Source organism: Hibiscus syriacus, unplaced genomic scaffold, assembly GCF_006381635.1.
Source record: "Hibiscus syriacus cultivar Baekdansim isolate YM2019G1 unplaced genomic scaffold, ASM638163v2 tig00009023_pilon, whole genome shotgun sequence".
In the NCBI taxonomy this organism is placed as follows: Eukaryota; Viridiplantae; Streptophyta; class Magnoliopsida; order Malvales; family Malvaceae; genus Hibiscus; species Hibiscus syriacus.
The window spans coordinates 1,556,643-1,577,066 of NW_024062184.1; the positions used below are offsets into that span (position 1 = coordinate 1,556,643).

General features: G+C 32.4%; 3 protein-coding genes across 4 annotated transcripts; 2 read left to right on the plus strand and 1 right to left on the minus strand.

Moving 5' to 3' along the window:
* The first annotated feature begins 8,378 nt into the window (after positions 1–8,378).
* Positions 8,379–10,209, plus strand: LOC120203071. The gene is made up of 2 exons (XM_039203434.1): positions 8,379–8,724; positions 9,567–10,209. Exons 1-2 carry the CDS (start codon positions 8,421–8,423, stop codon positions 9,917–9,919), a joined length of 657 nt encoding a protein of 218 aa, XP_039059365.1. The 5' UTR covers positions 8,379–8,420; the 3' UTR covers positions 9,920–10,209.
* A 3,799-nt stretch (positions 10,210–14,008) lies between these two features.
* Positions 14,009–16,293, minus strand: LOC120203063 (F-box/LRR-repeat protein 17-like). The gene is made up of 5 exons (XM_039203426.1): positions 16,169–16,293; positions 14,749–14,853; positions 14,534–14,631; positions 14,199–14,419; positions 14,009–14,110 (listed from the first exon to the last, which is right to left on the minus strand). Exons 1-5 carry the CDS (start codon positions 16,291–16,293, stop codon positions 14,009–14,011), a joined length of 651 nt encoding a protein of 216 aa, XP_039059357.1.
* Positions 16,294–16,394: 101 nt separating this feature from the next.
* On the plus strand, positions 16,395–20,188 carry LOC120203116 (chlorophyllide a oxygenase, chloroplastic-like). Of its 2 annotated transcripts, XR_005523785.1 has the most exons (10): positions 16,395–16,540; positions 16,946–17,188; positions 17,294–17,398; positions 17,639–17,908; positions 18,142–18,289; positions 18,446–18,630; positions 18,766–18,878; positions 19,220–19,514; positions 19,639–19,885; positions 19,928–20,188. XR_005523785.1 is itself a non-coding variant. In XM_039203470.1 (9 exons), exons 1-9 carry the CDS (start codon positions 16,460–16,462, stop codon positions 19,807–19,809), a joined length of 1,611 nt encoding a protein of 536 aa, XP_039059401.1. In that variant the 5' UTR covers positions 16,395–16,459; the 3' UTR covers positions 19,810–20,188. The 2 variants fall into 2 exon arrangements, 1 of the variants encoding a protein (XP_039059401.1); XM_039203470.1 differs by having other exon boundaries at positions 19,639–20,188.
* Positions 20,189–20,424: the final 236 nt, after the last annotated feature.

Below are 20,424 nucleotides of genomic sequence, written 5' to 3' on the forward strand. Positions count from 1 at the left end.
CATTACATGCAGGGTCTGTTTCTTCTTCCATCACATCATCAAAATCCGAGTATTGACCAAGATCAAAGTCCGGGTATTGACCAAGATCAAATTTTGAATACTGACTAGTATTCACAATTTTTTCTGTTGGCTCATAATCATCTAACTGGTCAATACGAAAATCGGAATTTGTTCTGAAAGTTGATTGGGATTTGGATTAGGAAAAGGTTGTGGGTTTTGTGATTGTGTTTGATATTGTGTTTGGTATTAGAAATGTGGTGAAACAAAATTTGTTTGGTGATGAAATTATGGTGGAACCATTAAATTTTGGGTTGAAGAACTTAGTTGATTACTACCCGCTACTGACCCAACTTCACTACTTCTAGGTTCAACAACATACAATGTAACATCATCTTCTTGTGAAACACTAATGTAAGCAATGGATCGTTCAACATCTTCATTGTTGGTTAACAAATAAACTTTACATTTTCTCAGATAAGATAGCCTAAATCCACTTAGAGGCTCTAAATTCAATTTCTTTGCAACACGTAACATTAGAGTTTCATAAGTTAACTTTTTTAATGATAGTTTTAGTTGAAGATTCATGGGTAAAGGCACATATTGTAAAACACCATGAACATTCTCCCATGACCCTCCAAAACACAAATCTATCCAAACATGATCAACATTAGATGATTTCATTCTAAAAATTGTAAATTAATTTACTAAACAAACGAGCTATAAACTAGATATCTTCACTAACTTAGAGAAAACATACCTTTATTAAGTTGATAGTTGATAATTTGGGAGAGAAATCATTGAAAAATTATATAGAAATAAAATTATGTAAAAAAAAATAAAGATGGGGAAGGATGTCGTTGGATATAGGAACGGATGTCGTCGGAGAGAGTGATAGATGGAGATAGAATGAGTTGCGATTTAGGGATTTAGGTTATGAGTTGATGTTGGTGCGTTGTTATATACCCAAAACATTTGTGTTGCGAAACTAAAACCTGTTGCGAAATTAAATTCGAGTTGCGAATTTGAAATTCAGTTGCGAATTTGACTTTCGCGTTGCGATTTACATATTCTTGTTGCGAAATTGGAAACTGGGTTGCGAAATTGGAATTCGCGTTGCGAATTTGTTGGTCATTTTGGAAAATCCAAAAAAAGTTGGTTAAATTCGTATATTATAAGGCATTTTTTGTCACTGAGGTTATTTTCTCATTGTCTAATCATAGAACTGGTCTCAATTGTAAGAAACCATTTGTCTCCTTTTTAAAAAAAGGGTAAATTACAAATTTCATAAATAAACTTTACTTTTTCTCCAATTTTTTTCACTGAACTTTAAATTTTTTTTTATTTTTTCACTAAACTTAATACATTGATTTTTTTCTGATCACTTTGTCGTTAAATAGTTAACGGAGTTAAAACGATGTCATTTTAAAAAACAAATTTTTCACTAAAACGACGTTGTTTTGCATCTATATAATAAATCATTTTTAATGTCGTTAGTGAGAAAAAGGCTAAGTGACAAAAAAATCTAATGTATTAAATTCAGTAAAAAAATTAAAAAGATTTAAAGTACAGTGAATGAAATATAAGATAAAGTAAAATATAATTTCCAAATTTGTAATTTACCCTTTAAAAAAATCATTTCGTAATTAAGTGGGAGATAAGTAAAGTTTTTTAAATGTGCATTGAATTTCTGGACATAACTGTACTCTCTTTAAGAGAAAAATGTATGAATAATTCTATATTTTAATTAAAATATTATCACACGTGTTTTTAATTAATTTTTCAATAAAAGATACTTTGTTTAAGACGTATTCGAATCAACAAACTCAAATTTAACATAAAATTTAGAATTTAACTTTAATTGAATATTATTTTAAAAACTTAATTTAGTTCAAAAAGAATATTAAGTTATTTAAACTCTCTTAATTAATATCGTTATAAAAAATTTAAATCAAATTTTAGAAACCTCAAATTTAACTTGAATTTAATAATTAATAAATTAAACTTTTTTCTTCTAAAAAAATTCGAATAATTTTACAAATTCATATCTTTTACACTACGGTGATGTCCCTAAACTATGCTAAAAATGCTACTAAGAATGTTAATTCTTTTCATTATAACTTTATGGTTAGTATCTCTCCACATGTATTTTTTCGTCATTTAATTATTTATTTTTCTTTTAAATAATTAAACCAAAATAAATTTTCTGTTTAAAAAATTGTAATAAAAAAAAGAGTAAAAGTCAATGGTAGAATTTGAATATTTAATGTTACGTAAAAGATTTAACACTTCAGATTGGAAATCAACCGACAATTAAGCATCATCGTATACTTTTTATTATTAAATATAATCTTTTAGAGTAATTTGATATTGAGAGTTATTCTTTATATAAAAAAAAGTTAAATGCATACATAATTTATAAAGTTTTACTTTTTTTATTAGTTTACCATTTGCAGAAATATTTATTAATGTTTGGAATAAAATTACAAAAAAATAGGATAAACTACCGAGATGGTCACTTACCTTTTATATTTGTAATCTTTTACTTATTAAATTCAAAAAACTTAAGTTTTAGTTACTTACGTTATTGTTTTATTAAGTTTTAGTTACTGGAACGTTGAATGTAAAATATTTTTATTTTTTATTTTAACCCTTGAATTTTACATAAAATATTAATTATGGGTCATTTTGTAACCCTAAAATAGTTTAGGTACTAAATTATAATTTACCCCTTTTTGTTTGTTTTACTTAAAAAATCCTTGCTTTTCCACTTGGCGCAAGTATCTTGTTCATCTTCTCCGTCATTGATCCTGACTCTGTCTGACAAACATGAAAATAAGAATGATGGAGACGATCATGAAAATATGAGCTTTCCTAGGTCAGTTTCTCTTTCATCTAATCTGAACTGAGTGATTTTCACAATATAGGCGCTGAAAAAACCTTAATACTTCTCTTCAAGCTCATCCGTCGCTAGTAACTTTTAAAGATATAAAAACAAGCAGTCCCCAAAATCCAAACCCAACCAACAATGATGGCGCATACATCTCTTATGATCTCCCTAAGACCGAGTTAGCTCCCCGCTTTTAAAAACTTTACTCGATTGTGTCGGGCTCGCCGAGTCGAAACCTGAACGAGCTATTAAATCACTGGCTACACACAGGGAATCAGAGTCGGATTATGAAAATCCAACTGAAAGAGTGACTTTTTACTTAACAAAAGCTCCATATAGCAGAGTCTTCCCTCAAGCTGAGAAAGATCGACGATACTCGGAACATCATCGGAAGACTCCACTCTCTCTAATATAGCATTAAACGACATGTGCCCTTACTCAAAATTTTCCCATTTAACAAAAAATCAAACGTTACTCGAAGCAACAGAGAGAGCAAGCAAGATTCGCATGGTTGACTTTGAGATTGCTCAATGGGTTGCTCTGTTACAAGCTTTAACGACTCGATCAGCCGGAAAACCTACTTGAATTCGTATCTCGAGTTTACGTGCACCAACGTATTTCTATGATTGTCTTCATCATTCTTATCTCCATGTCCATCGGACAGAATCAGGCCGGCGATGAAGAAGATAAACAAAAAGATGCCAGGGGTACAACACAAGCGGGGAAACTAAGGTGTCAGAAGAAAAGCATATAAAAAAGGGGTAAGTAAAATTGTCCCTAAACTACTTTGCACTTACAGAAAAAAAAAACCTATAATTAATATTTTATAAAAGTTTAGGGATTGAAGTAAAAATTAAACATTTTTACTATTGTATCACGTCATCAAACTAATGATATTTTACGTTCCAATGATCAAAACTAAAAAAATGGTAATGTAAGTGACTAAACTTAAATTTTAAAATTTGGTGAGTAAAATTATACATATATAAAAGATAAGTGATCATTCCGATAATTTACTTAAAGAATTTTCCAAACAATTTCTACCTAGGGGAGGACAAAATGAAATTTTATTCCTATTGGATATTAAACTTAGAACCTAAAAGATAATGTTAGGTGTCAACTGAGAAATTTTAACCATTGTACCAGAGATTGTTAACATTATTGTCAAGTTAAATAATATGTCATGATTAGAAAATGCCACATACCACAATCTACAAATTGTCAACTTTTTATTCAACGCTTTATTTTTTAAATTAATTATAAAATAAGTGTTAAAATTATATATTTTTTATATTTTAAGTAGGAGTGTTAAAAAATATTTGATTCGGTTGACCCGTCAACCTGCACCTAAAAAAGTCGAGTAATTCTCTAAAAAAATTACTTGACTCGTGATTTTTCTCGGGTAGTTGAGTCTGGGCCAAAAATTTTTTATAACTGAGTACTCGATCTGATCCGATAGTTTTAATATATATATATATATATATATATTAGTTTAAGTTATATTTTTATTTTTAATATTTTTACTTTAAAACTAAATTTAAATCCCTAATTCTTTCTAGGTTTGTATTATGTACTTTTAAGTTTTAATTTTAAAAAAAAATATTTTTATTAATTTGTCAATATAATATTCGAAGGAAAAAATCACCATCAATATTAATATTTTAAATGTTTTCTTTTGGAAATAAACTTTAATATATATATATATATATATATATATATATATTCAAATATTTATCCTTAAAACTAACTCTAAATCACTAATTTTTGTGTATAGATTGTGTGTATCATGAACTTTTAAATTTTATATATTTTCTATGTGATTTATTTTAAAAAAATAAAATAAAAATATATATTAATTGGGTACCCGTGATTCGAAAATGTGGGTACCCGAACTTAATGAGTCGGGTCTATATCCGACAAATATATTACCTGGAGAATTGGGTACCCGTTACTTCAGGTACCCGAAAATGCGGATACCCAAATTTGATCTCCCCTAATTCTAAATGTCTAATTATTTTTCAAAGTATGTATATAACGTTTAAACCCCTAAAAGAAAAAGGGAAAGTATAATTTAAATAATTATTCTGCAATGAAATCTTTAAAAAATACATTTTAATAGTAATCTAATCTGAATCCTCCTATTGTGTTTGGTCCCAAGCCAAAAAACCTCATTTTTACGTTTTTTATTTTCTTTTAGTCATTGATTACTATTTACTACTCGTTTTTCACTTTTACAGTGTAAATTCAAACTTAGCGACCTTCCTACTCAAATCTCGTTTTACACATGCTAGTTGTTTTGATCTCTTTGTAAAAGGAAACTTGAATGCATCCTGTTGTTTTTGTTTTCTGTGTTGTTGATAGCTTGACTTGGGACCCTTTGTTTTCCTAAGCAAACCAACAATATAACCGAGGTCACATCACTGGTTTTCCTGTCCCTATTAATATTTGCCTTTCTCTTTCGAAATGTAAATAATGTGAAGAAGCAATAAGTGTCACTTTTGGTGGTGAATCTGGGTATGTAGCAGTAGGAAGAAACAGTTAGTTTTCGTCCCTTGCTGAAACAACATGACAGGGTATATCTACTCTTTCAGAACACTTTTAGCAGGCTTATAACTAAGTTGTGTAAACTTGTGCTTGGAACTACATTATTGATCCCAGGTTAAAGTACTTGAAGATGAAAGATCCTTTGAAAACCTTCATTTGGGATGTATGAATGGTTGATATAGGAAAAGGGTTGATGTTCAATAGATCTCTATGTTCGTGATGTAGACACCCGTTTTTGTCCGGGTCTTTTTTATTATTATTTAATTTTAATCTATTATTATTATTATTACGTTTATTTAATTATTATTATTAATATATTATATTACATTTTTTGCAGGCCAATCCCGAGGCCCAAAACAGATACAAACCCAACTACAACATTAGACCGAGCAGCCAACCCAGCACCCGATTGAAGCCCGGACCCAAACCGGCCCAAAATCCAGATCCGACCCGATCCAATGTCAACTCTCTAGGGTTTCTGAAACCCTAGAGATAGTCATTGCCACCGCCAGTCCCTGTTACTACCGCCTGTCCACGCTGCCGAAGACAAATCTGCATCAACAGTGACCCGAAATCATATCAAACAACCAAGCAAAATAAAAATAATGAAATCAAGTACAGATGCTATCTCAATGTAATCCCATCGGTAGCAGTTTCAAGGCAAGTCCATCAAATGGCAGGAAAATCAAATCATCAAGCCATCTCACGCATGCAAAAATAAAAAGGGTGAGATGCAATTATTCGGATTCCATTCGAAACTGGAGAGGGTTTTTTAAAAAACATCTACCCAAAACAAAAAAAATACAGAACCAAATACCAGAAAAGAAAAACCATTTGGAAAAATAAAAACAGAAAAGGAAGAAAACCAAGTGAGATCTTACCTTTAGGGAGAGATCTATTCGTTGCTTCCTCACCGGAGTCAGAAGGAGCCACCGTCGAAGGTAAAACCTTTATCTTTATTAGATTTAGGGTTTGAATAAGAGGGGTTTTTGGTTTCTGTGTGGGTATTAAAGAACTGGTTGTCGAAGAGAGGGGAGGGGAAAGGCCAGATGGTGTCTTGGGTAAGGTTTCTCTAGCCATCGCCGCCAGCTGCGACGGTTGTGGCTCCTCTACTTTCTCTCCATGGCGGAGACAGAGGCTGAGAGGGGGAAAAGTTAAGAGCATTGTTTTGCTCTCTGTTTTAAGAGATATGGAAAAATGAGAGAAATAGGGAGATGGCCGGTTTAAGGCCTTGATATTGGCCATCAATGTGACACCGTTTTACCAAGGGTGTATATGCAATTGTGCGTATGGGTTAACTATACGTTAGGTCCCCAATACTTTGTAATCGCATGTTTCAACCATTAAATGAAGTTCATATTTCTTTGATTTCGAGCCTTTATTTTTCATTACTTATGTTTGAGTCCTGTTATTACCTACTATGCTATTCTGGTTATTATTTGATTTTGGTCATAATATTTGCTATTATTTCATTTTTGTCCCTGTGTTATATTTGGGTTTAATTATAATTCGGCCTTCATGTTTGTGATTCATTGTATTTTAGTCCTAAGTTTCATTGTTGGGTTATTTTCATTCCTAGTGTCTGAATTTGTTTAAAATGTAGATTAGGGCTCTGGTATGTTTATATTTTCTGATTAGGTCATTAAAATTTCTATTTTTTAGTTTGAACCCTTCAAATGTCTATATTTTCTATTTATACCCTTTAAGTTTCCATTTTGCTATTTTAGCTATGTAAATTTCTATTGTTGACATTTTAGTCCTCCAGGTTTATGTTTTACTCCCTAAGTTTTTATTTTTGCCATTTTAGTCCCTTTAGTTTATGTTTTTATTATTTTAGTCCTTCAAATTTATGTTAATTTTATTTTAGTCTTGTAAATATTTGTATTTTAATGATTTCATTTTAGTTTGTAATGTTTTTTTTATGCTAGTCATTTATGTATGAATGTATTTTACTTATTTTTATGGTTATGTGTACTATGTAAATAATGTTTTCAATTCTATTTAATGTGATCATGTTATTTTGTATTTTTAATTACATTTATTTCCATTGTATTTTATCCATGGTTGAAATAGTCGAATCGTTTTAATAACGCGAATTTGTAGAATGGGCGTGGAAAGCCTTGCTTGATCGAAGCATTGCAATCCGATACGACATTTGAACAAAATGTGAACTTGAAATAAAATCGATATTATTTTGCTAATTAATTCCTTTATTTTAAGTTAAACAATGTGATGCATATTACTAAATAGTGATTTAACTTATGCAAATGTTGATTATCAATTTTATATTCGATTCGTATTTTTTTACAATATATCGATGAGGGAATATTCTTTTATTGATAAGAAATAGTCGAATTAGCTTTCCCAATAGAGGATTGCTAATTTCGATATTTCCTTTCAAGTTAAAGATTTTTTTTGTAATTAAGTAATTCAAAGAAAATTAATTATAATTAAATAAAAGAATCATCTTTTAATTTTATATTCGATTTGTAATTTTATATCCGTTTTAAATCGAATCTTTGGTTACGCAGATCAATTTTTGTCTTATAAAAATGATTTTCCTTAAAATTATTTCTAAAAGACGTTTTTAGGTTATTCGACCTACCTAACCCAAAGGTCGATGGCGACTCCTTTTTCAATTTAATCCAATTAATCCCAAATTCCCTAATTTTTCAAAATTAAAGTAATAACTGTTTTTAAAATAATATTTAATTGTATTATAAAAAATGGTTATGACACGTGAGGCTCGATGAAAGCCCTGGTTCGGTTATGGGCTTTCGAGCCCCTGATTTTCTGTGTGTCGGCTTGCCACTTTGAGGCTTTATCAAACCAGAACCCCGTAAATGAATCGACCCCACTAGTCTGACACCTCTAAAAACGATCTCACTTGCATTCTCCACGCTATAAGCTAACAGGTACCACTATCTTTTAAGACAGTTAACATTCCTCTATTCTCTACATTACTGCCTACTGACGGCGCCAAATTATCATGAATGGCTACAACCAAGGCAGTTCCTGCTGCTATTTCCATCCTAAAGAGGATGTTATTGGGGTTTGCCCTTTGTGCTTAAACGAGAGGCTTCTTCTTCTAGCTTCAAAGCAAGGCCAACTCTCTTCATCGTCTACCGGAGGCATCCATGGAATTATCCAAGGTTTTCCATTGAAGAAACTACCCATCAACAAGCTCCCAAAGATCTTTGCTTTAGGCTCGTTTCTCAATCGTTTCGAGTTCAAGCATTGGAAATCCGAAAATTCTGATGATTTTGAAGTTTCAACCTGGAGCAGTCAAGAAGGTATGAATATGATTATTACTACCCTTTCTACTTTTTCTCTTTGATTGTTCGTGCAAAAAAAGTATCTTTTTTCTCTAATGCTTTACTTTAATTTCCATCTAGAGAAGAAGAAGCAAAATACATCTAAACATAAGATGAAAATGATGTGCATCACATGCATGCATGTATGTCTCTCTGTGTGAGTTCCTTTTCCGTATATTATTGATTCAAAGATATTTGTGGCAAGAATGTCTTCGAAAAATACTATGATTTTCCAGGGTATTTCAATTCTTTAGATTTATGTGAATTGACTTTTGTTTCTGACCTGTATCTGTTGAATCTACATAAAACTTGGTAAGTCATGCAAATTGCAAACAGAAACCTTTGAGAACTTTCTTGTATTATTCCAGATGTAATCAAATAATCAGCATTTACCATTTCATTAGTTGGAATTATGCTGATCATTCAACTCTCTAGTAATAACAAAAATAATAAAGACATCAAAGATCATACAAAATTCATCTAGATCTGAATCCTTAGAGGGACCCCTTTCATGTCAATTCCCGCTAATCATGTCATCACCATATCAACCGGCTTTCCTGTTACATTTTCATTTTTGAGGCTATATGATGGACCTTGCTTTACTTTGTACTTTGCTCTCACCATTGATGTAGCTGAGTAGATTTTAGGATGTACTTGAACACATATACTTTACCAGTATGGTACTCGTACACGGGTGCATCAGGTACGAGTATGTATCCACATGGCTATATTTAAAGGTCATATACCATGCTTTTTTTACTTGATGTGCATCAGACATAAGTGTCAAACAGGTAACTCTTTACCATATTTACTTTTGGCAGACTCCATCTCAATCAAGTTTGAAGAGAATGGTGTTGCTTCATGGGAAAATGGAGAAGTTAATTCTAAGGTCTCAATTGAGCATTGCAGCAAGCCCTGGAACCCCAACTTGACAAAGGAGCTCACCAAGGAACCAAAGGTGACCAACAATAGCATGATAGAGCATGGGAAACCATGTGCCTCGCTTAGGTGGCGAAAACGGATTGGTCACTTATTCCAGATCATCAAGGGGGACCTCCAGAAAGGCCAATGTGTGCCACATGGGAAGCAAGGTAAATGGGATCAACTTGATGGGGAAGGGCTGGATGAGCACTCTGACAAAGAGGAACAAAGAATAAAGAGTGTTGTTGGATAGAAAGGGACACTAAAAACTTCCACCATACCTATATGTGAGTTGGGGATGTGATTTGTGACTATAAGTTCTCAATTATAATTGAGATGGCAGAGTCAAAATATACTTTTTTATCACCTAAAAGAGCTTTTGGTAAAGTTCATTGGCTTCTTGTACTCTGTTCTTATTTCTGATAAATACAAGTAGCTGTAAAATGATTGTTATACAAAGGAAATATTTGTATATTTTCTCTCCACAACTGTTCTTTGAAGTGAAAGAGGAAATTTTCCATGGCATTTTCAGAAAGTGAGGAACATTTGAAGCATAATTTCACAGGGTCCCCAAGGGCAACATGCCCTTAAAACAGTGGTAAATTGGTGTTACTGTTGTCTTGATGGGATGGAATCTTGTTCCTTGTTCTAATATCTTACTGGTCGAGTTCTATTCTAGAGTGTCATCAAATCCTCTACTGTTCATAACATGATGTTTCATAGTCATCATTGCTCTTGTGGGGGGGGGGGGTTCTGTCCCATTCCACGTTCTAGTCACTGTTATTATGTTATTCAAATTCAAGCGTAAAGTGTCAGATTTTGTAATGAATCTAACTTGTATATGTTCAAAAACATTTCTAAAGTTTACATATATTTGAAAGATCAATCCTTCACGTTGCTATATTTGTATAAAAATGACTAAGTATTAAACACGAATATTTTAAAAGAAAATGTCAGAGCAATGTAAACCTGTTATTGAGCTGGTGCTAAGTGCCCAGGAGGTCCCTTTGTTGAATATGACCCTTCACTAGGGCAATTGGCCCCAACTTCTGACTCTCTAGCAAGGAGACCATTGCACTTGGACCACAATTGATGTTGATAAAAACCCTAAATGGAGTAGACAATGAATGACAAGACATAAATCTTCACCCACCTCCTATGCATTATAAGAGGAAGAAAAATGAAGGAATCGTGGCTACATTTGCTTGAAAGGATATTGTCGCTAGAATTTTCGTTTTCCTTGGCTTGTAAATGTAGTGATACTAAGTTAGGTATAAATCAGCATTGAATATGAATCGAAATTATATATATATATAAAATCTTTTTCTATTTTTTATATATTTAAAAAATATATACATCACACTTAATTATAATATATATTTATTGGTGGGAATAATTTAATCTCGTCGATCATTGGTGATTTCTCTGTGAGAGATGAAAACATAAAAGGGAGATGGGAGTGAAGAAAGAGAAAAAACTAGAGAGATCCCTATCATGTTTGTCTGATGAGTTTTTATGTTGACTCTAGTGTCAGGCTTGGAGTCATCATATTTGTTAGTAGGCTGTTAAATTATACAAATATGATTGTCAATTGTCAGATTTGATTCTGTCAAAAATCACGTTAAAAATTGAGGGTTAATTTCAGACCTAAAGTCATCATGCATGTTATTTGGCTGACATATTATATAAATTTAGCTCTATCAAAGGTCACGTCAAATAATGAGAAGTATGGAATCCAAAGAGGAATCCAAATGAAGGATAGTTCTGAGATTGTGTGGTGTTTATGGAGAACTTTTAGAGGCTATGTTACGAGGATAGAGTCTTTTAAGGGTCTTTATTGATGGAGATTTAATAGTTTTCGAAGAATATTCTCAGAAGATATAACAGTATTGAATATGAATATAATACATTGTTTTTGAAAAGAATAAAAATTCGGGGTAAGAAATTTCTTTTGAAAAGTTTAGTTTAATATTTAAATATTTTGTATTATTGTCGAAATATAATTTTCAGAAGATAAATGATTGTTTTAAATATTATGTTATAAGTTAAAGATATATATTTTTAAATGATATTCAAATTCTACACGAACCAACTTACTTTAGTGGTTAAAGGAATCGTTGTTGTTCTTAGAGGTCATAGGTTCGAGCACTAGCACTTGCAGGGGTGATTGAGCATTCATTGTCCAATTGTTGAGAGTACTTAAAACAAATATTATTTTGTAATCATCTTAGCTTAATAAAAAAATGATATTTAAATTCTTTAATATAATGATATATATATTTTAAATGATTTTTATTTAAAAATAATATAATAGTATTAAAAATGTAAAACCACAAATAATAATCATATATAATTATGTCTTATAATAATTTTAATTTTATAAACTAAAAAATAAATACATCATAAGATAACAAATAAGGATTAAAATTATAACTTTTAACTTTAAAAAGATACTTTTAAAATATAGAAATTGAAAATTTTAACTAGAATTTTAAAATAAAAAAATTCAAACGCATTTTTTTAAAAATTATTTTTTTAATATTATTTATATCTCTAAAAAATACTTTTAATCTTAAAAACATTTTCAAATACAAGGTTAATTTCTGTGAGCTGACAATAAGATTAAGAAAAGGTTAAACTACATGTTTAGTACCCCAAAATCATTTTTCTTCTATTTTGGTCATCCGACTATTTTTTGTTTCAAAAGCATACATAACGTTTAGTTTTGGTTTTATTTTGGTCACCCGCCGTTAAAAATTAACAGAACTGCAGATGTGACATTTTTATTTTATTTTCAATGATGATGTGGCCATTATCTTATGGTGAAACATCAATATCACCGTTTTTTTATAATTTTGAAATAAAAAATAATTGGGTGACTAAAATGGAAAAAAGGTGATAGTTGAGATACTAAACATGTAGTTTACCCTTAAGAAAAACTAGAATTTCTAATCCTAAAACAATTGTGCCATGTGTCCCAAAAAAAAAGTAGTTTGGAGCAAAAACAAGGTTGCTAAATATTATGTTAAATCATTTCAATCACTATTAGGGCCGTAAAAAGCTGACCCGACTGTAAAACTGACTGAAACTGACTCGAGTTACTGTTTTTAACATGCGCTGTAACAATCCGAAACCGACTCGAGTCGGAATTGGTGTTTACCTGAATTTGAGTTGGACCTAAAAATTGTGGATCAAAAACCGACCTACACCCGACCTGAGAACGACCTGAACCTGAATTAAACCGAAAAAATAATACCCGAACCCAACCTGCATATGACTGATATAAACCCGAACCCGAGATTGACCTGGTAAATAACTAATATTACCCGACCTATTTTCAACCCGACATGTGATGAACCTGACCTGTTTTTAACTTAACTTGTAAATGATTCGACTTGTTATTGACTTGATCTTATATTTACCTGACTTGACATTTATCTGGTTTATGACGAAATTATAAGATTTTAATAAAATTATGTGTTTTTGAGTTTATGATATAATTAAAAAATTAATATGATTAATTTTTAAATGTTATAATAAAATATTTATTATGATAATTAAATTAATAAATAGACCTATTAAATAAAATTATTTAATAAAATTATTTAATAAAATTATTTAAATATAAATTATAAAAAACATGATTAATAAAAAATATTGACATTGAACAATGATTAAATGTAAATTAATATAGTTTAATTTACATAAATTATACAGTTTAATTTATGTAAAGAAAAAATAATATTAATAATGCAAGTATTTATTAAGTAATTTATATTAACGTTTTATATTATTAATGCAAATAATTTTGGCAATAAAATGATAATTAATTTGATAATAAATGAATATTGTTATTGATCGTTATTAATTATCTAAAATATAAATATAAATTATACAATTTAATTTTTGTAAAGAAAAATTTTGTAACAATTATAACATAAATAAAACATAATATAAAAGATAAATTTAATTGATAATGATAATTTAAATAACATTTGATATAAAATTTGAATAACATTTGAGTTAATTCAAGTTAAATATACTAAAATGATAAAAAGAGTGTTTTTTTATTTTATAACAAAAATGTTATAAGGCTAAAAGCCTGACTTTGCTATCAGAAATTTCTTCATCGAGCTTTTATCTCGAAATAGCTGCTACCATTGTTAAATTACAGGCAACTTTTAAAGCTACCAACATAACTTGACATGAGTAATTATTTTGAAAAAAATGACAGTTTCAACAATCTATTTAAGTCAGACCAACAAAATAAATTACAAGACAACAACAGACATTAGGCAGCAACAACAGGCATTAGGCAGCAACAGCAGACATCATTTATGCATTAAACAAACATGCAGTCAACGGTAAAGTCAAAGGGAATGCGATGGCCAACAGTGCCAAACATTTCCGACTTTACCAAACCCTTACAATTCAAACATAAAGCCTGCATTGAGATTCAACAAATAATAACCACATAGGATATTGAGAAGAAACTAGAAACATACTCTAGATTGAGGACTAAAAGAGCTCACATCTAAGCCAGAACAACCCCACAAGCTGAGTTTCTTTAGTCGGCTGTGTTTGATGATAAGCTTCTGGTACATAAGGTGCAGTTTATTGTTCAACACATTTGGAACTTCACTGTCAGAATTTTGATCAGAAGGTGGATTCTGAGAATCATGATCGCATATTGTCATCCCACAATCCATAAGTTCAAGAAGAGGTAGTTGAGACGTGGCAAACTGAATTCCACCTGAGAAATGCAGAGAAACATGTTAGTGAATAGGTTTAGAGAAGAATGGGGCATTTACAGGATAAATGCAGCTATGCACAAAACGTATGTATGAGTCTTAGACATGATGATTACTTGAAGTTATGTTGGGACAAAGAACAAGGAGGAGTCTTGACAATGTGTTTGGGAAAACATTGCAAATCATTCCAATGCCACTATCACTGATGCTAGACCTGAAATGAAGAAGCAAGCATCGAGAATATTTAGCCAAAGAATAACTAATAAAAAGTAATCCCTTCAAACCAGCACATATAAACGGAAAAACTAATTAAAGCTGGAGCAAAACATACCCACTTAGATCAAGCAATTCTAATATAGAATAGCTTGAAGCAATAGCAGCAATAGATGCATCGATGATGTCTGAGCCAAGAACAAGTGAAAGCATTCTCAAGCCCCTGAACAATAGACAACCTTTATTAAACTAGTGATTATTTACCCTCTAAATGCAGAGATCCCTGAAACAAAACATGGCATTGCTAGAAAACTGAACGGAGCAAGTCCATTAATCACTATGATTTTTGCCTATAAATTCATAAATTATACATAATTAAAATGAATCAACCTGAATCAACCTGGTCTTTATCTGCTTCGGACCTGAACTGTTTTAACTTGAACTGACATCGATCCGAACTGAAAATGACCTGACCTGAACCCAATCTGGATCTGATGTCAAATCAACTTGAAAATGACCCGAACTGATTTGACATATACCTGACCTGATCCGAGTCAAACCATCAAATTGACCTGACTTGACATGTACCCGATTTTATCCGACCAACCAAGATCCGACTGAAACCTGTCTGATTACATGATTTTACAACATTAATCTTCCATTCACATTTTCGTTAGGTTGGGCCGTTAGAGAACATGCCAAAGGTCTAAGAATTATAGGGTCTACCTTGTTTTAAAGGACAATTGCCTGACTACAAACTTTTAATTCCCTACATTTGTTTTAGGCAAGGATGACAATCCGCACAATTCTATTTTTTTAACCGATTGATCTCAATGGTTAAAATGAAGATTGTTATCTTTAGAAATTTTGGGTTTAAGCACCAGCAATTACATGATATTTGAACGTTCATTGTCAAATGATTGAGAGACTTTAGAACAGATAATACTACTTGTAATCACCCTAAATTAATAAAATAAAATAAATAAGTTCATTAAACTAAAAACATTAAAGAGTAAAAAGTAAATGAACAACATCCTATTACGATTTTAAGAGTCAACATAAAAATCAAAAGCTTTTAAACCAAACAAAAATCTAGATTAGTGAATACTTATAATTTTTGAAATTCGACTTGAAAGTTTATGTAATTCAAACCTTGAAATTAATTTTTTTGAAATCTAGGACTTAATTGGAAAAAATGAAAAGTTTAAGAATCCAACCAGAGGATCACATGAATTATTTTGGAAAAGTTTAAGAATCCAACAAAAGGTTAAACTACACATTTAGTACTTTAACTATTACTTTTATTCTATTTTGATAACCTAATTATTTTTTATTTTTTAAAAATGTCACGCCAATAATTCAGTTACTTTTATAGTGATGGGTGATCACATAACATTAGACATAGTTTTGAAAAAAAGTAATAGTTGTGTGGGTGACCAAATAGAATAAAAGTGATAGGTAAGATACTAAATGTGTAATTTATCCAGAAAAAGAGAAGAAAACATATTTATTAGGAAAGAAAATACACACAAACAGACAGGGAGGCAGACAAAGATATCTCACACAATCCGAGCTGCCAAATAGCAGAGATATCAACGGATGCCCCCACAGAAACAAAAGATACTGCTAGCCGTCTAAAACTTGTGGAAACCCGACATGCCATGTGTAACACACTCGTGTCCACGTGGCATCCCTCGGAAGGCCTTCCAAGATCGCGCGCATCATCAACCCCTTATCCAACAAAATCCCATTTTGTTTTCTGGCTTTGCGACTTCGCTCACTGTCTCTCTCCTTCTTCCCTCTGCCACCAAACGGCTTGTTGACACGCCATGACCGCCATAGCTACTGCTGGTGCTTTCTCTTTGCCAATCTCTATACGAAGATCATGCAATATTACTTATTCTAAAAAGGTATCTTTTTCTGCGTTTTTATGGGATTAGTTGATCTGGGTAGTTGTTGAATTTTGAAGATAATATCATTTGTTTTGTTGTCTTGAGTTTTTCTCCTATTAGAAGCCTTAAAATTTTGGTTTTTTAATCTGTTTTTAAGCTAAACTTATCGGGGTTAATCCCAAATTTTACTCAAGTTGAATGATCCTTATGCACTAGTGGGAGATGAACTTAGGGTAAGTAAATGTATAGGATTTCCAGTAAATTTATGCAGTAAATTCCTTAGCTTCTCAACTCAAATGAGCTTATTGATTTGTCAAATCTTTAGTGGTTTCAACTTTCAACATTTGAAAACTTTGTTCTTTGTTAGTTAGAAGAAAGTCCCAAATCAGTTGATCTATGGCTAATATTTCGAGGTTGATGCAGTTTCAGGCCATTAAAAAGGGGTTTAGGGTTTATGCTGTGTTTGGTGAGGAAAGTAGCTTGGGGGATAAGAAGAGTCAGTGGGGCACTCTCTTTGATGTTGAGGATCCAAGGTCTAAAGTTCCCCAATGTAAAGGGAAGTTCTTAGATGTATATCAGGCACTGGAAGTGGCCAGATACGATATTCAGTACTGCGATTGGCGGGCTCGGCAAGATCTACTCACAATCATGCTTCTTCATGAGAAGGTCTTCGATCTCAATATGATATTTTTCCTTCAATTTCGTGTGTTATTGTTTACAAAATAATTTCTCTGAGTAAATGAGTTTTTGTTTGCTTTGTTATGGTTATAGGTAGTGGAAGTGTTGAATCCTCTAGCTCGTGAGTACAAGTCTATCGGCACCATGAAAAAAGAGCTTGCGGAGTTGCAAGGAGAACTAGCACAAGCTCACAAACAGGTATATGAAATCAGCAGTTAATGAATCTGTGATTCATGTAATTTAATAACAACTCGTATGCACCGACAAGATATTTAAATTGGTTCAATGATAATGCTTCTTTTCTCCTTTTCCAACAAAATAATCGGAGTATGGCTTGAATAAATACAATGGGTATCTATTATAACTGACAAAGGAATAATCAAAAGAGTTCCCTATTTCGTTATTAGCCAATTTTGATTCTTATCTGGGGGAAAACAGGTTCATATATCCGAAGCAAGGGTTGCTACCGCTTTGGATAAACTAGCTTACATGGAGGAATTAGTTAATGATAAGCTGATAGAAGATAGAACTGCAACAGAGTCCAATGTAGCATCATCTTCTAGTACAACAACACAATCTACGGATACTGTGAAGAAGATGCCCCGGAAAATCTTGGATGTGTCGGGTCCGGTTCAACCATATCACCCACGGTTGAAGAATTTTTGGTATCCCGTTGCTTTCTCCACTGATCTGAAAGACGACACTATGGTAAGCTATATTCGGAACTATAATATTGCTTACCATCCAACTCCACAAAATATTGGCACTCTCATTCTACATTACGATGATTGGCATTATTTCTCCATTGATCTTTGGCTTACTATTGCAATTCGAATAGCTTTCATTTCTACAAGAATGTGTTCTTTGATGAGGTGTTTTTTTATTGTCCAGCTAGTTAACATGCATCCTTTTATTGATGTATTTATTGCTTCTCGTTCCAGATTCCAATTGAGTGCTTTGAAGAGCCATGGGTTCTTTTTCGTGGAAAAGATGGGAATCCGGGATGTGTCCAGAACACCTGTGCACATAGAGCATGTCCTCTTCACCTTGGTTCGGTTAATGAGGGTCGTATTCAATGTCCCTATCATGGTTAGTACGAGTCTAGAAATTGTCCATTTTAAAAGCAAGACAGATATCAATGAATGATTTACACCATTTATATGCTCGGAAGACATGGTCCTTCATTGTGTTCAGCAAATAATTGTATAAAATTTTCTAATTCTTGAAACATTTTTTATGTATCAGGCTGGGAATACACGACAGATGGGAAATGTGAAAAAATGCCATCTACGCGTTTACTTAATGTGAAGATAAGATCATTGCCGTGTCTTGAGCAAGAGGGAATGATCTGGATTTGGCCCGGCAATGACCCTCCTACGGAAATCCTTCCTTCCTTACAGCCTCCTTCTGGATTCAAAATTCATGCTGAGGTATGCTTTAAATGTTTTTACGCACGATGTATTTGCAAGAATCACATGAACTTTGTTTAACTGACACAACGAAAACAATGGTAAGCTTTAAGTAAACGTCCAAGCTATCTCACATCATATGCTGATAAATGCCAGATTGTCATGGAACTTCCGGTTGAACACGGGCTACTTTTGGATAACCTTTTGGATCTTGCTCATGCACCGTTTACTCACACTTCCACGTTTGCCAAGGGATGGACTGTTCCAAGGTTTGTTTCTGCAATCAAATTGGCAAATGATTTATCTGTTGTATTTTAGTTTTGAAGCGGAATAGTCTCCATATTAATTTACTCATGTAACTATATGGACAAACAGACAGAAGTCTGGACTCCCGAACATCTTACTTGTGGAAAATTTAGAATTTCATTGCAATGCTTAGGAAAAGAAAACATTAATAAGGATTAGATGTCCCGCGATTCTGAATTGTTTTGATCGATGATTCCTCTAAATATCTTGTGCGGCTGTAGTACAGATGGACAAGATACTAATAACTAATAGTTCGTATGACTTTGAGTAAATTTTCGTTGTGTGTGTAATCTGGACATTGCAGTTTGGTGAAGTTCTTGACGCCTGCATCAGGTCTCCAAGGATATTGGGACCCTTATCCCATCGATATGGAATTTCGGCCACCTTGTATGGTGCTATCGACCATCGGCATATCAAAGCCGGGAAAACTGGAAGGACAAAGTACAAAGGAATGCACAACACACCTTCACCAGCTTCATGTATGCATACCTTCATCAAGAAATAAGACAAGACTATTATATAGAATGTCACTAGATTTTGCTCCCGTGTTGAAGCACATTCCTTTTATGCATTATTTATGGAGGTATTTCGCAGAACAGGTAAAAAAAATCTTTAATGTTGACTCTGTATTATCGTTTACCGGTTTTTGAATATCAGCCATCTCTGATATCTGTCAAATGTGCTTCTCACTATGGTCCTGTTTTATATTAATGATGAATACAGGTCTTGAATGAGGATCTGCGACTTGTAATCGGCCAGCAAGAACGAATGATTAACGGGGCAAACATCTGGAATTTGCCAGTCAACTATGATAAGCTAGGAGTGAGGTACAGATTATGGAGAAAAGCTGTTGAACAGGGAGCTAAACAATTACCCTTCAGCAAGCCAATGTAAATTCCAACTCTAGCAACTCATCAGCCCTTCACGCATTGTCTGGACCAACTCTCGACAGTTGACACTTTCGAACATGATTAATAAGCTATCTACCAAAAGGGAAGATACATTTTTTAAGGTTTGACGTTGGTAGGGGGGAGAAGCATGAAGATTCAGCAGAAACTGTGTAATAATCCCACAGATGCAAGTTGGTCTCTACAGACATGCTTTTGTATAACAATGGAGACTGTACACTGATTTTATAGTTTTTGTGTATCATTATTATTTTTTTCTCTATTGGTAACCCGAACCGGAGAGCTGATTGGAAAATTTTGGCCTTAGAACATGGAAGCCATTGTTGTTAATCTCGTCCTGCAGTAAAGATCTTTATATTGTATCATATTAACTGATTTGTAATTCAATTCTCCAACACAAGCTTCTACCCCAAGGCTCAAAATATGATATAAGGATTTTGATTAGGTCTAATGTTCTTTTTGGCATTGAGATTAAAATAAATAGGCGAACCACATGTGACAGGATGAACCCGAATGTGTGCTCCAAACAATATTGAATGCGTATTCAGAATAATCGTTGGCAAAATAAATAGTAAATAGGTAAACGACGAGTTATAGACCA

What these genes read in the sequence shown, in the direction of transcription:
- LOC120203071 (XM_039203434.1), top strand. Translation starts at nt 8,421, where the DNA reads ATGAATGGCTACAACCAAGGCAGTTCCTGCTGCTATTTCCATCCTAAA. An exon ending in AACCTGGAGCAGTCAAGAAG is followed by an intron (nt 8,725 to 9,566) that starts GTATGAATATGA and finishes TACTTTTGGCAG; the next exon opens with ACTCCATCTCAATCAAGTTT.
- LOC120203063 (XM_039203426.1), bottom strand. Translation starts at nt 16,293, where the DNA reads ATGGCATGTCGGGTTTCCACAAGTTTTAGACGGCTAGCAGTATCTTTT. An exon ending in GAATTGCTTGATCTAAGTGG is followed by an intron (nt 14,632 to 14,748) that starts GTATGTTTTGCT and finishes TCTTCATTTCAG; the next exon opens with GTCTAGCATCAGTGATAGTG. An exon ending in GGGGTTGTTCTGGCTTAGAT is followed by an intron (nt 14,111 to 14,198) that starts GTGAGCTCTTTT and finishes ATCTCAATGCAG; the next exon opens with GCTTTATGTTTGAATTGTAA.
- LOC120203116 (XM_039203470.1), top strand. Translation starts at nt 16,460, where the DNA reads ATGACCGCCATAGCTACTGCTGGTGCTTTCTCTTTGCCAATCTCTATA. An exon ending in TAGCACAAGCTCACAAACAG is followed by an intron (nt 17,399 to 17,638) that starts GTATATGAAATC and finishes GGGGGAAAACAG; the next exon opens with GTTCATATATCCGAAGCAAG. An exon ending in ATCTGAAAGACGACACTATG is followed by an intron (nt 17,909 to 18,141) that starts GTAAGCTATATT and finishes TTCTCGTTCCAG; the next exon opens with ATTCCAATTGAGTGCTTTGA.